Consider the following 15,387-nt stretch of genomic DNA (forward strand, 5'->3'; position numbering starts at 1 on the left):
CTCACCCCCCCCCTCTGTGCCTCAAACCCCTGCCCCAGCCCTGATCCCCCTCCTGCACCCCAAATCCCTCATCCCCAACCCCACACCAGAGCCTGCATCCCCAGCCAGAGCCCTCACCCCCCCGTACCCCTACCCCAGCCCAGAGCCCTCTTCTGCACCCGAAACTCCTCATTTCTGGCCCCACCCTGGAACCTGCACCCCCAGTCTGGAGCCCATACCCCTTCCAACCCCCTGCCTCAGCTGGAGCCCCTTCCCATACTCCGAACCCCTCAGCTCCACCCCCCCAGCCTAGAGTCCCTCCTGCACACCAAACCCCTGCCCCAGCCTGGTGAAAATGAATGAGTGAGGGTGGGGAGAGCGAGTGGGTGGAGCAGGGCGGGGCCTCAGATGAGGGGTTCAGCAGGGGGTGGGGCAAGGTTGTTCAGTTTTGTGCAAGTAGAAAGTTGGCAACCCTAACTCCAGAGGTCGGCACAGCTGGCCCTACGGGTACCGCTAAGGCAAAATCTCCGACGGACGCGCACCTGGGTGTGCGCACACCTAGAATGGAATCAACATGAGCAAGCACTCCAAGAAGTTTATTACTTTTATCACTAAGAAATGGTGAAAAGTGTTGCATGCGATAATGATAGAAATGGTCTACCATATGGATCTAGTGTAAAAATAAATTTAAACTGACAATGTGAGACATCCCCTCTTAAATCACTCCGAAGAGGAAAGGGGTAAGCAGGGGCTCAGGCTTTCCTCTTCCAGCATTTACAAAATAAATGGGCATCCTGCAGGAATGACCTGCTGCCTATGCTAAGTCAGCACTTTCCAACTTCTAGGGGGCAATTATGCTAGTTTAATCAGACTAAACTCTCATGTGTTCCAGTCAGTGCAGTGTCTACTGCCTCTCATTCAGCTGTGCACCATCCAGCTTAGTTCATAGCAAACCAAGGTTTCAGTTAGAGAGTACACAAATGAATGGATGGCAAACAGCAGCAGTTCACTGAGGCCCAGCACAGAGCAAAGAGGGACAGAGGAAATCCATGGTACCAGCCTGAAAAGCCTTAAGTGCCAGGACTGGTACATGTACCAGTAGTTGGGAACACTGAAATATGGCTACAGCTTCTACCTAATGAACAAATGAAGGTAATAGGCCAGGATTTTTGTTAAAGGGGTATTGATAATGGCTGCACTATCTAATAGCAGCCTTTTACTGGCTAATCCACCTAGAAGTAGTGGTGGCTTGGTCTAGCAGCTGTACATAGGATGTTTTAATGAAAGAAGACTAGTGTGAGGGTGGCCGGGACAAAGGTATTAAGCGCAGGGGCTAGCCCCGATTTATGATCCTCATTATTTTGTTCAATGTGTATACAGTACAATGTGTATATAGTTACTTCGGTCACTTCATAAGTACGAGACCACTACTGTACACATGTTCCTCCCACTGATGTTGATGGGAGTTACATACAAAACATCACACTCCATTTATTTACCTTGCAGTTTGTAGATTAGATAATTTAATTTTCAGTTCAAAGGTCTTTCTTACCGTTGAACAGCTGCTGTTGCTACTTGCACTTGGAGTACTACTGCCTGGTGCAACTTGGGGCACGGTAAATGATGGCATAGTCAGCTTTTCACCTTGGGAAGTATGGGTCTTCACTTCCACTGGCCACTGTTTGTTTAGAGTCAAAACAACAGCTTTGTTGTAGATAGAGGCTTCCTCAAAATTCTGTGTTCCTGAACAGACATTAACAAGATTGACACATTCTTTCAGCCTTACAATTCTGTTGTGCTATGACATATTAGCAGCGATTTAACAAATAAATAAGCAAGCAAGCATCTCCCAGTTGCCATGTGCATGTTTCACATTCTAAGGTTTTAGCATAAATAAAAAAAAATAAAAAAAATAATAATAGGCCTGATTGTCATCTGGCTCACAGAAATTTTTCATTGGTGTGAGTCCTTTGACTTCTATGGAGTGACACCGGATTTTCCCAAGTGCAAGGAAGAGCAAGATCAGTCCCATTGTGGTTCTTTGCATTTGTTAAAACAAGAAGTATTTTGTGGTTATTTTTTATTGCATGCTGCTTGATGCTACAATACTAACCAAAATCCAGAGAAATAATGGCATCGCCTGGTGTGGGTGCCAATTGAGCAAGCTCCTCCGGTTCTTCCTTCAGTTTTGTGAACAAGAAGTCACTCTTCTCAGTCACTGGGACCCCATTATCAAAAACAGTATTCATTGTCAGCAGGTGAGGCTTAAACAGAGATTCCGTCTGGTCCATTGAGAACACAATGTCATTCTTCTCAATTTCACTAACAAGGCAATTAGATCTGTTAGACATTTTGCACTCTAAAACAAAGTCAGTGTATAAACAGTAAACTAACTGTTACAACTTTAAGGCAAAGGCCAACATTTTCATAACTGCCACTAATTTTTGGTGCCTAACGTGAGACAACTGGAGCTGGAGTTGCTGAGCACCCAGAACTTAATTTGAAGCAAAGAGGAACTGCAGTTGCTCAATAATTCTGGGGGATGATTCACCACTGTTACTCCAGTTTTATAGGTGTGTAATTAATATAGTAATGACCCAGATCAGTTTCACTCTACAAGATTGCAGTTTTTGGCCTAGTCTATGACCACAATATTTAATTTTGCCAACAGTGATCACTTTGTGGTCCTGACTTTGTTGAGGAAAACTACCATATATACTTGTTTATAAGCCAAATATTTTGGTAAAAAAGTGATGCATCAAAGAGTGGGGGGTCGGCTTATAAACCGTTCTACACCAAAATTTGATGATTTTAAACTCTATGGAATCATTGAATTGAATATCTAATACCTTGTTGTTTTGTTTACCTGGAGCGTTTGTAGGCATGGAACCCTCAGCTCCCATTGGCTGGGAATGGCGAACTGTGGCCACAGGGAGTTGAGGGGCTCCATGCCTGCAGACACTCCAGGTAAACAAAACGTCCCGACCCACCAGTGGCTTACCCTGACGGCCAAAGTTTGCCAACCCCTGACATATAGGGTCGGCTTATGAAAGGGTCATACAGTTTTTGCTATTTTTACCTAACCATCTTGGGGGGTCGGCTTATAAACGAACGGGCTAATGAACGAGTATATACGGCACTTCTTCGTGGTGATATTTACAAGAGATTAGGCTTAAAACTTCTTTGCTCCACCTGGTAGCAAGCAATTATTCCAAATCTTCCATGCAGGTTTTATATCTGGTCCTCCCAACAGACTAGAAATTCTACTGCATGCAAATAAAAGCCTTCTGCAGGCATGTGTCAATAGATTTTGTATCAAATAGACATTATTGAAAGAAAAAGTCCAACAGTTGTGTTTGAGCTATCTTGCTTGCCGAAGTTGGTTTCAGAATATCGAAGTGTAAAATACACCTTTCAAAAATTCCCCTAATTGCCTGTGTTACAGCATAAATGTTCATAAATGCTTTTTGGGTTCTGTATAACTTACCTCAGTACATAGTTGACACAGACAATACACTGAGGTTGTAGGTTGCGTGTATTGTAAATGACAGTTCCTTGAGTCTCCAGCCATACATATCCACCATGCTTTGCAAGCATTCGGTACTGGCCAGTTACTACTTGACCTTTTGCACACACTATCAAATAGGACAAAATATAAATAATGTAGCAGCATTATAAGAATTCAATATATAAACATAGCACGCCGCTTAAACCAGTAAGACTGCTTTTGAGTTTTAGTCATGTAACATGGCAGCACTATAATTAAAGCTATTTGCTGGTAAATGTCTGATTATCTTATTTTTTAAGTGTAAATGTTAAAGCCAACATTTTCAAAAGTGGACACTACTTCTGGAGGCTCAATGTGAGAGAGTTCAAGTTAGGTGCCCAAAATCAGTGGCTACTGATTGCATATGTATACTGTATGTATACTAGTCTAAGGCCAAGCATAGGTGCCTACAGTCAGACCATATTTAGGCATCTAAAGAAGTGGACTGATTTTCAAAAGTGCTGAACACTCATCAGTTGCTTTTTATTCAGGTGTCTATGAACTTAGGAGCCCAACATTAGGTGCCCCCCCTTTTTTTAAAAAAAAATCTAAATTGTATATATTTTCCTTCCTCGTGCCTTGGAATCTATGACATCAACTCCAGATATACATTCCTGATATATTTTGTTAATTGTTGAAAATAAGGAGGCATGGTGTTACTATGCTGACATTGATCTTACAGCAAAAGGGAAAGAAAAGAAAAACATTTTCAAAGCTGTCAAAGTGACATAAATGAAGAATTATTAGTGGTACTATTTTGTCAGTAGAGAAAATGGAGAGTTGAATTGTTCTGCTTTTCTGGCTGTTTGGCCTATGCAATCATCATTATTTCTCTGTAATATTTCCTTTTAACCTGCCAGTCTCCAGCTAAGACTTAGATGAAGGTCAAACAATGCTTACAGGACAATGTAATACTTCCATGTAACATCCGGGGTCACACAAAAGCCAGAATCAAGCTTTGTTTGTACAAAAACATTGTACAAAAAAAGTACAGTTCAGATTTTAGAGTTTGATCTGGATGCTTTACAAATACTTGTATATATCTCCTAAATAAGATATCTATGGTACTCAGAGATAGACAAGATGTTTCAGTGTAGAGTTCTTGGCATTTGAGAATTTAAGTTTTTAGGATGCTTTACTTGGTGTCAATCTTCCATTTTCCTCAAAGCAGCTAATATGGACTGTATCTTCCATTCAAGTAACAGTCTTTCTCCCAACTGACAATAACTTTCTATCCATGTTAATAATAATATTGCAATCCATACTAGCACATAAGCACTCACCATTGGGATTAAAGTTTGCACAATCAGGCCCTTTTGGCAAAATTTCCCCTTTAAGCACCTTTTAAATGTAATAACGTTATTTGATCGCAATTAAACTGATGTACTAAAGGCCAATTGTAGTTGGACTTGATCCTACAGTCTTTGCATGGGGAAAAATCCTATATACGTGGCCATTGTAGAAACTATTGAAGCACAAGTCTTTCCTGCACAACCACAACAGAAGTGGGCCCATTAAATTTATGAAATAAAATAAGGGTAGCGTACTCAAAGGTATTTAGGTGCCTAACTCCCTTTGATTCCAATGCAGGGTAGGCACTTACGTACCTTTGTGAACCCCACTATAAGTGTTCGTGGGTCATTTATAGTGTTTCTCTTCCTGTCTCTAAAGTTTTTTTTCCCTAGGAATATTTCATCATCCTTCATTTAATTTATTTAGACTTTTTTAATTTAGACAAAATATAAGATTATTGTTTTTGATTAAATATGTTTTTGATTAAATGTGTGGCACAAAATCAAAAGATTTTGCCTTTAGTATGTTTCAGAGACTGTTCTGCTCTGCTTGTGAAACATAATTACATTGGCTTCCTAATCATCAGCTCTTCAATAAGAGTCATATTAAGGGCGCCTGTTACATTACAGGAAAGCTTTTTACTGCTTTAATCTTTTTTCCCCCCCAGAGCACATCATGTTCTGATACAAAGAGTGGCAGAACGCTTTCTTTGGAGCAACACTATAAATTACTAATGCACTTGAATTTTGTCTTTCAGTTATCTAGCCATATGCCTTCACTCTGACTTCCAAGTTGTTAGAAAGTTAAAAGCATTTTATTTTAAATACGTTACCAAAATATTACATCTCTATCTCATACAACATTAATTAGATCATCACACTGAAGAATAAACAAAAAAATATTATCTTCAGTTACTTTTTGTTGTCTTTAATTGTTGACAAAGCTTTTTTTTAATTGCTGTCATACATTTGAAATAGATGCAAAATATGATACAACTGACTTGGTCTGTCAAACTTCTATGTACTTCCCATTGACATATCTCAGATGGCCAGAGCCAGCTCCCCATGGAAGTCAATGGTAAAATTCCAATTGTTTTTAATTTAAAACATTAAAATGGGAAGGCCCTAAATGGAAATAGTTCTAGAATATTAAGTGTGTGGTTGGAAAATATAGCTTTGCAGTGAAACTTTTGGGCAAAGACAAAGATTTTCATCTCTTCCTCACATAACTGGTAAAAGAGTGGGTATGTTAAACCCTGCAAAATTAAATTCTAATCTTGCATTTGATGACAACCAATTAAGTCTTATACTTATACTGTATATGAAGTTATACTTGCAGCCAAGAACACAAACAGTACTACAGTTTAGTTCAGCACAGGGTCATTACCTCATCTGAAAACAACATTACAGTATTGTAAAACTGCAACAAGTGTGTCAGTGGTGTCACCAGTAAATCAGGGGAGTAGTTCTGTTTCCATCTTAAAGGCTCATTTTAGGTCTGTTCATTCAACCTTCAAACTTTTTTCCCCTTCCTCATTATAGTGGTTGATTACCTTCTTGTAATGAAAAATAAATCCTGCTCTAGAACTCTATTCTTTTCTTTGTTTGGTAAAATGACATTGTTAGCATTGATGTATTCAGAATCAGTGAGTATATTATAGTGTGATTATACTTGTCTTCTGTAGAAAGCATAGTTAGATTAAATAAAATTCGGATGTCTAATATATTTAGTATGGAGTTTTATTTTTATTTTGCATTTTGAATTATTACTTTGCAGCTCTGGTAGGAGAAGAATTTTGTGAAGCATTGATCAAAACAGCTAGGAGAATTCTCCAGAAGAAATTGTATCTTGTTTTAACTTTTAAAAAAAGATAATTATGTGTCATCTTATATCTGATCTATTAATATTGGATTACTCAGTGTGTGTTAGAAATCACAGAACATAACTCATGAATATCCACCCTGTTTCTCAAAAGGTCACAAGGGCTTCCATGTTCAATGAGGGCCTGCTGGTTCCCAGGTGGCTGATTGTTCATGGCTTGCTATTCATATTGCCCCAGCCATACGGGCTTCTTTAAGAAGTGCCTGGAGGCATTTGCCTCAGCAAGACGCAATGGGCCAAATTTTCTGGTGATGTAAAGTGACATAGCTCTTGTTGAGGTTATTGGAGTTGCACTAATTTACATCACCATAGAATTTGGGCCAATGCCTGTAAAGGGCAGAATGCATCAGCTATGCTAACCTGGGACTAAATACAGTGTATATGCTTCCCCACACAGAGACTGTGGGGCTACTCTTAGTATTATAGGGCCTGATCCTACACAGTTATTACTAGATGTAGTGCTCACAGCTGTGAGTAACCCTATAAGGCTGCAGTGGGATTCTTTTTATAAATAACCACTTCTGGGTCTTCCCACTGACTTCAACATGCTTCTGGATTAGGCGCTACGTTGAGGGCTTAAGTGACGCACAGGCTTTATGCTGGCCCTGTGCATGGAGTCGATCTGACCCCGTTAGAACAAGGAGCAGCCTCCACTGGTGGCTTATTTTATTTCCTCTCTGGTGCGATTTCAATATAAACTGTAGATGGTTACTTTTATTGATCTCTGGGATTTAAAAACAACTTAATGCAACATAGCCACCGATTGCTCATGATGCCTCCTAATCAGATATCTCAGAATACATAGCTTGCTTGAGCGGAGACAATATCATTAATTGCTCACCCCTGTAAAAGACCTAATTTGTTTTGGGGAATTCAAAATTTAAAAAAAAAAGACAAAGCCACATGATTGGATTGACAGCAGCAGGCTAATGGAGAACAAATACAACTGCTTCCTCAAAACATTCTGATTAAAACTAACATTGTTCTGCACCACAGATGACTATCTCTGCTGTCAAACATTCTTATTAATGAAAAACTGAGTACTTAACTTATTGGGGATGGCGAGGTCTAGAACCCCTGCTGTTAGGGCTAATGTAACCCCCCCGCCTTTCTGGTTATGCAGTTGTCTGCTGAGCCTGATTATTATCGTCTTTAAAAAAGTTAAAATCACTCTGAAAGGGATGTGGAAAAAGATGATCGTGGTCTATCACTGGATGCCCCAACAACATCACTGAGCCTTTCACTGCAAATGCATTTGGTAGACACATGCAGGGCCTTCATTATATTGCTATGAAATGCCAACTCCAATGCACAGACAGTCACAAAAAAATCTATATTTATATATTAATCAAAAGCCTAATCTTTAGGAGATTAGCATTAATGGTCACTTTTAACCGAGAAAAATAGAATTAGAAATTTAAAGTAAGTGCAAAGAGCTAGAAAAGAAATGATGTAGTTAATTTCATCTACCAACAGCTTGTTTTATATTTCAAAGACAGCAATTATGACCTCCAAAAGACAGCTCAGCGTTTTATATACTAATTTGATTATAACTGGTCAGGGGGGATAGCTCAGTGGTTTGAGCATTGGCCTGCTAAACCCAGGGTTGTGAGTTCAATCCTTGAAGGGGCCACTTGGGGGTCTGGGGCAAAATCAGTACTTGGTCCTGCTTGTGAAGGCAGCGGGCTGGACTCAATGACCTTTCAAGGTCCCTTCCAGTTCTAGGAGATGGGATATCTCCATTAATTATTATTTATTGTTATTTTCCTTGTGGAAACCATAAACTATGGTTGAATTTAGTATTCCAAAATTCATTCATGTGGTTAATTTATACACATGACATTCTTCAAATAGCTCATTATGTCATTTTTAATTTGTATATGGAGCCATCAGCTGCAGCATGTTGGATAGTTCAGTAAAGTTCCCAAGAGCCTGTGAACTGCTGTTAGAAAGCTACAGAACTGGATCGACACTTTGTGAAAATGACTATGACGTAAAAAACACTTACGCAGAGCACACAGGAGATGACACAAGGGAACAGAAAAATGGTCCAGCTAGTTTGGTATCCTGTTTGCAAGAGAGGCCATATACAGGAGACACCTGAGCAATTATATCATCTTGGTAGGGTTTTTTCCTGGCCCTCAGCTGGTGCAAACTGTTATATCCTGGAGCATGAGAATTTGGCACCTTTGTATTTCTCTAAGCTAGCTAATGTAATGGCATTATTATTTGCATTATAGCAGCAACTAGAAGTCAGGATTCAGGCCTCATTGTATTAAGCACTGCACAAGAAGATCTTACTGTCTAATTTAAGGGAAAAAGTAACAAAAAATAAGGCAGGAGCAAGGGAAGGAAGATGAAGGAAATGGTACTGAGAACACGCAGATAATTTTATTTTTTAATCTTACTAAGCGATGTTTCTCAATAGTATCTTCCACCAGCATAGCCACAGGTTAATTTTATGTCATATAAAATTGTTTCTTTCCCCCCCTTGTTTTTGCTTGTTTTGCTTGTTTCATTGAAAGCTCCCTTGTTACGATATTATAGGATAAGACAAACAAGAGTGGTAGTCTGCATCTTTTATTTTATATATCTCTAGCATATCTCCTTTCACGTGTGTTTCTCTACTAAATAATCTTTGGTATTTTAAAAATTCTCCTCCTATGGAACTCCCTTACCCCCAATCAATGCTTCATCATATTCTATGACCTCTCATGATCATTTCAAAATGATCATATCAGGAATGAAATGAGATGGTCATAAGCATACACAACATTCACTGTGAAGCATTGATTTATACAATGGCATTATACTGTTTCCATATAATTTCCATATAATTCTCCATCCTTTTGATCACCATTGTCTATTGAGCAGATGCCAACATTTAGCTGACCATGTCAGGTAATATGGAACCCAACTAAGTATAAAAACAGTTAAAAAAAACCTTCCTCTCAATATATATTACCTTGTATACTGAATGTCATCTTCCGTCTATCTCATTTTATTAGGTCCTGTTGGAGTTTCCCCACAATCTTCCCTACTCCGAATTAACCTAAATATTTCTGTGTTTTTTCCAAGCTATTTGTTTTGGGTGAGGAAAAGAAGTAAAGTGATGGGGACAGGAAGAAAGAGAGAAAGACACTGAACAAGATAACTTAATAGAACTTTTTCTATTTATTATATTGGACACCTGTGTCTAATACTGATAACTGTGGTATGCCACTATTTACTTCTTGCCATGCTTGAAATTGACCATTTATTCTTATTTATTCCTTCCCAATATTTATTGCTTGCTCTTATCCAGTTTTTCAGCCTCTCAACTGAATCTGGTATCATGAGTTAACTTAGAAAAAAGGGTGTGTCCTAGAATCAACATCCTGCAAATGGAACTAGTTTTGTTTCTAATTTAGAGTCAAATTCATCTAAAGGGCCAGCCATGGGGCTTCAACGGGACATAGCAAAAGGCCAATGCATCACTTAAGTCTCACTTTGAAGCACTAGTGCAATCCCTTTGCATTTCTCTCTCACAGAATACATGCAAGATATACACAAGAACTCAACAACACACCAATGTGCCTTTATGTTTGCAGCTTGTTAGTCAGGTACAGGCATACCGTGTTTTATGTACAGTGAAGGACATATCAACATGACTTACAGTTCTGATGGCTTTTAGTCATATTTTCTGAGTCCATGGCATGATAGAATTCATATGCAGAACGGCCCAGTAGCTCTTCTGGGTGGTACCCAATCAATTCAGTAATTCTTGAACAAGAAAAAAAAAGTTTCATTAGATCTCTCCTACTCCACAATGTCTATATATATTTTAAGTGCTGCCATGAATTTAAGTCCTTATAGCAATAGAGCTGAAACATGATGTCAATTTCTTTTTGGAACATATTAGGAAATACAGTATTCTTAATAATGATCTGCTGTTACCATACTTAGGGTATATCTACCCTGCCATAAAAGACCCACAGCACAGTCACAGCTGGCCCAGATCAGCTGACTTGGGCTCATGCGGCTCGGGCTATAAAACTGCAGCATAGATGTTCAGGCTCAGGCTTGGCCTTGGAGATCCTTCCCCCTTATCAGGTCTCTCAGCCTTGGCTCCAGCCTGAGCCGGAATGTCTACACTGCTACGTTTAGCTCTGCAGCCTGAGCGCCGCGAGCCTGAGTCAGCTGACGTAGGCTCTGAGATGCGGTGCCATGTTTTAATCACAGTGTAAACATACCCTTTGAATACTTTTATCATTCACTTCTATAGTTGATTATTATGGCAGCCATTAAAACACTATTTCTCCCCAATAGTTCCATAACAGTTGGAAAACTCACTACAGGCAAATCACTGCTTACAAGTTGTCTCATTGTCTATTACTCCAGATGGGCCTGATCCTCCACTCCTCCTCACCAGGAGCAGTGTATGCAAAGAATAGAAGGTCCTGCCCTCTGGCTATCTACTCTGCTTATATCATTCTTATGGTTTTGACTTTAAAAACTGAACTGTAGCAAGGAATTAGCTCATTGCTTTTGGTATTTCATTTATCAAAGCAAAATACACAGTAAACTAATGCCAGGAGAGATAGCAAGATTTTAAAGAAATCAGCTGCTCTGCTTATTCAGTAATGTTTCTCAACAAAAAATCCATGAGGATTTTTGGACTGTGTTACTTGGATCAGGAATCCACAAACTACCCAGGGTTTACACAGATAGAATTGTGAAAGTCTGATCTCAAAAATCAGAAGTTTCTTAAAGGACCTAAGTAAGTATTTAGGAAGGATTTAACTCGGGATATCAGAGAAATAAAAAAAGTCTTCAAAAGGAGTAGACATATCAAAATAAATATTTACAGGCTGGGGGGGTAATTTTAAATAAGTGTTTCCTAAATTAAATTTGAAGTGCATGTAACTGTCACATGAAAAATATTCAGGAATTCATCCATTAAAAACAGGAAACAAAGTAGACCTCAGTTAATGAGAAAACACCTATATACAGCCAACAGCAAAGTCACATCTACTGCAGAGATTCTAAGGAGCCATTATAATTTATTGTTTCATCCATAATACTCCTGGGTGACTTCTTCTATTCTTTACAAACTGCAGTAAAAACTGGAAAATTAACAGACCACAACAAAAAAACAATTGACTAACTCCTAGGTTGTCATAAACATTACAAAGCCAGGAAATTCAGACTTCAATGAATATTCAGTCTCCTCTCTCTTCCCGCACGTAACTGCCATTAACATTAATAGTTACACAGGCCTACAAACAGCACAACAGAGAGCAGAATCAAACTCTCAGTTTTGTATACATGTGCTTAGGAGGAGTTGCTGTTGGTCTGAGTGTTTTTCCAATGCTCTAGGGAAAAGTATGGCCCAAGTCATAAACATCCATAAAATAGGTACACATAAATACTGCAAGAGTCAAGTTAATGTGCAAGGCAGCCATCTGCAAGGCCTCCCCCAAACTAGGACCACAAATAAACTATGTGCATTAGTATTGGTTTGATAGCGGACACTGCTGAGTCAGGTGGTTTACACACATAAACATATGGCCCACATCCCTTGTGACCCCCTTTATCTTGTCCCAGAAAAATCCATGTGCCAGATTCTGATTTCAGTTGGGATGACTCTAGATTTACATTGATGTAAATAGGATCAGGTCTGGCTCCTTTGTGGGGAGCCTACAGAACTGTTTGTCCACAGATCTGGGGGATCCATGATTGGGGTGGATAACTTGTGCCCTGCACCCCCCTTGCTAATCATGGATATCCTGGTGAGTGCATATGGAAAGTGCTCTGCCAGAATTTGGCCATGTAATTGCCACCCCATACACAGGATAAGCAATTCATCCTGTTCTATGGATACACAAGTAGCCACCAATGCATTGATTCTGCTTGTTGTAAATCACATTTCTACAAATGTGTCAGAGTGGTGTGGGTTTGAAAAACATTGTTTTCTATTAATTTGCTTAGTCAGTGAACAAATACAGCATTCCAACCCCAACATTAAAAAATCATGAGTTAGGTCCCCCCAAAATTATGAAAGAGGCTTAAGAATAAGATGATTTAAAAATAATACATTTGAGGTTCTTTTTGTTTGCCTTCTGGTTTCTGAGCCTTTACGTTGTACTTGGGTCGTGTTTTCAAGCTTTCCTTTGCAACTAGGAGGACTAGAAGTTTCCTTTTTAATTAAAGCTGAAATTCTCACAGGACTCAGGGCTTTAAATAGAATTCCAAATATCATGAGACTCACAAAATGTAACTGTTAATGCTGCAAATAGGTTATATAAATAAAAACAATAATCCAAGTCTGTTCTGTCTTCAATGGAGATGCGCTGGCATAACTGGCCACAGAATTGGGCCATGTGCACTAATTTGAACGTGTAATCCTTAAAAATTTTGAATCACTGGTACAGAATCAGTAAACAGCCTAGGTGGGATTGCAACCCCATCACCTGGGGCAAGTTTTTAAAATTCAGAGAGTTTGGGATTTAACCCTAGTCTTCAAAAATGGATTTAGAGACAGGAGGGGAAAGAAATAAAGTTTATCAGTAAAGCAAGGGACAGACACCCATCTCAATTATACCAGTGTAAATAAAAAATTCCTCCATCATCTTGAATTGAGTTACACCAGAGGAATTGACATGAGAGTCTCTGGTGTTGTAGTAATGCATAATTTTATCTGCAATTCAAACATGGCATTTTTAGCTAGCTGCATGCTCGTTCTGTGGATTTTAATCCCCTAACTCCTCTTTCAATCTGTTTCAAGCTAACTTCTTCATTACAAAATACCCTTCTTGTAGTTTCATGTTACAGCACTACCTCTTGTAAGTATGAGCCCCCAGTGAGAATGTCAAATAGAATTAGATCAAATGTAATCTTTGGATTAACTGTTGTGTCTCTGGCAACGGGTGTGTCAATGTCCTTTTGCTGAGATCAGCTAAAATGTACAAACAATATATTAAAAAAAACTCTCGAGGCTGAGTATCAGAGAACTGCACCCATGTTGTGAAAGAACAATATTGAACAGAAAAAAATTCTAAACATCCTAAATCACAGTGAAATATTACTCAAGTATTAAAGTTTTAAAATAGCTACTTTTTAAAATTGGCTATATCAACTGTACTCCCTTGTTAACTAATCTGTTAACAGTTCTAGGCTGCATTACATTTCTCTTTAAACCCTGTCCAATACAGTGTGACTATACTTAATTAACAAAATTTGAAGCAAGAGATTTTTCCTTTTGCTCTCCCCTATCAGAAAACTAAAATATCTTAAAAGAGTGTCACAGATATCTTTTTTTTTAAAGTACCATAGTATGCACTACAGAAATTCTGTATTTTCTAGTTGTTACAGGAGTAACCTTTACTTAAAGTTGCAGAACCATTTCATGCATTTTGGGGGCAGGCAGGGGTTGGCGCTGATAATTTTCAAAATCTTAAAATGCATAGGCTACAGCCTTTGCAGAATGAAAAATAGATTAGCCAATTCCATGCCACATTATGCACCAGATGTGATGCCAAATGTGCCACCAGTGCTGCATCACGCACAGCCCATAACTCCATTTTAAGTTACTGGGCATTTTGTGAAAGAACATGGTGTGCAGCAAATAGGTTGAATATATGTGTCAAAAACTCTATTGGGGAGCTGCTTTAGTTTAGTTTTTGAGACAAATCCTCCAGTTACTCTGAATAGCTTCCACAGGAATCTCCTTATTGTACAGAATCTCAGATGAACATACAGAGCACAGAGAAAATTTGTACAGTAGCAAGCAGTTAGCTTAAACCAACCAAACATAAAGGAGGAAAGCATTTTTCTGGAAGTGTGATGTGGGAAGGAGGGGGAGAAAAGAAAAATAAAAGGAGAAGATCTGTATGTATGCTCCATGGGACTAATCAATCATTACACAAGAACCAAGAAATCCTATCACTTTGGGTTTGAACACTAGGCAGAAAATTGTTTCTCGTTCAAGCTGTGGAATGACTAAATAGCACATTTTATTTTAGTGTATTTTCATCTTTGAGATGAAAAGCGGAGTGAAGCAAGGATGTGTTCTTTCCCCTACACACTTTGGAATCTTCTTCTCAGTACTCTTGAACTGTGCATTTAAGGACATGAAAGATGGAGTGTATCTCCACACAGAATCAGATGGGAAACTCTTCAACCCTGTCCCGGCTTAAGTCAAAGGCCAAAGTCAAAAAGGTGCTAATCAGGGAACTTCTATTCACTGATGATGCTGCCCTCGTAGCCCCCGATGAAGATTTGCTACAAGAACTCATGGATCACCTTTCAAGTGCCTGTCAGGCATTTGCTCTTACCATCAGCATTAAGAAATGGTTGTATTAGGACAGGGGGTTCCACAAGATCCTTCAATCACCTTAAATGCAAACCATCTAGAACTAGTCCAAAAGTTCAGCTATTTAGGTTCTACAGTAACCACCAGCCTCTCAATGGATGAAGAACTAAATGTTCGCATTGGAAAGGCTACCACCACCTTTAGCAGACTAACTAAAAGAGCATGGAACAACTCAAAGCTTACCATCAAGACCAAAATGCTAGTGTACCAAGCTTGGGTCCTCAGCCCTCTCATGTATGGCAGGGAAACATGGGCAACTTATGGCAGGGAAACATGGGCAACTTATGCTCATCAGGAGAAAAGTTTAAACAGTTTCCACCTACGCTGTTTACAC

At 39.1% G+C, this 15,387-nt stretch overlaps 1 protein-coding gene across 1 annotated transcript in view; it reads right to left on the minus strand.

Moving 5' to 3' along the window:
• EPAS1 (endothelial PAS domain protein 1) overlaps positions 1–15,387 on the minus strand; it is a 158,784-nt gene that overhangs the window by 14,520 nt on the left and 128,877 nt on the right. Inside the window, exons 7-10 of the mRNA XM_034764423.1 lie at positions 10,356–10,462; positions 3,467–3,614; positions 2,093–2,301; positions 1,532–1,722 (exon numbers count right to left, since the gene is read on the minus strand). Of these exons, the coding sequence (XP_034620314.1) occupies positions 1,532–1,722; positions 2,093–2,301; positions 3,467–3,614; positions 10,356–10,462 (655 nt within the window). The remainder of the gene's footprint in view (positions 1–1,531; positions 1,723–2,092; positions 2,302–3,466; positions 3,615–10,355; positions 10,463–15,387) is intronic.

This window comes from Trachemys scripta, chromosome 3, assembly GCF_013100865.1.
Source record: "Trachemys scripta elegans isolate TJP31775 chromosome 3, CAS_Tse_1.0, whole genome shotgun sequence".
NCBI lineage: Eukaryota > Metazoa > Chordata > Testudines > Emydidae > Trachemys > Trachemys scripta.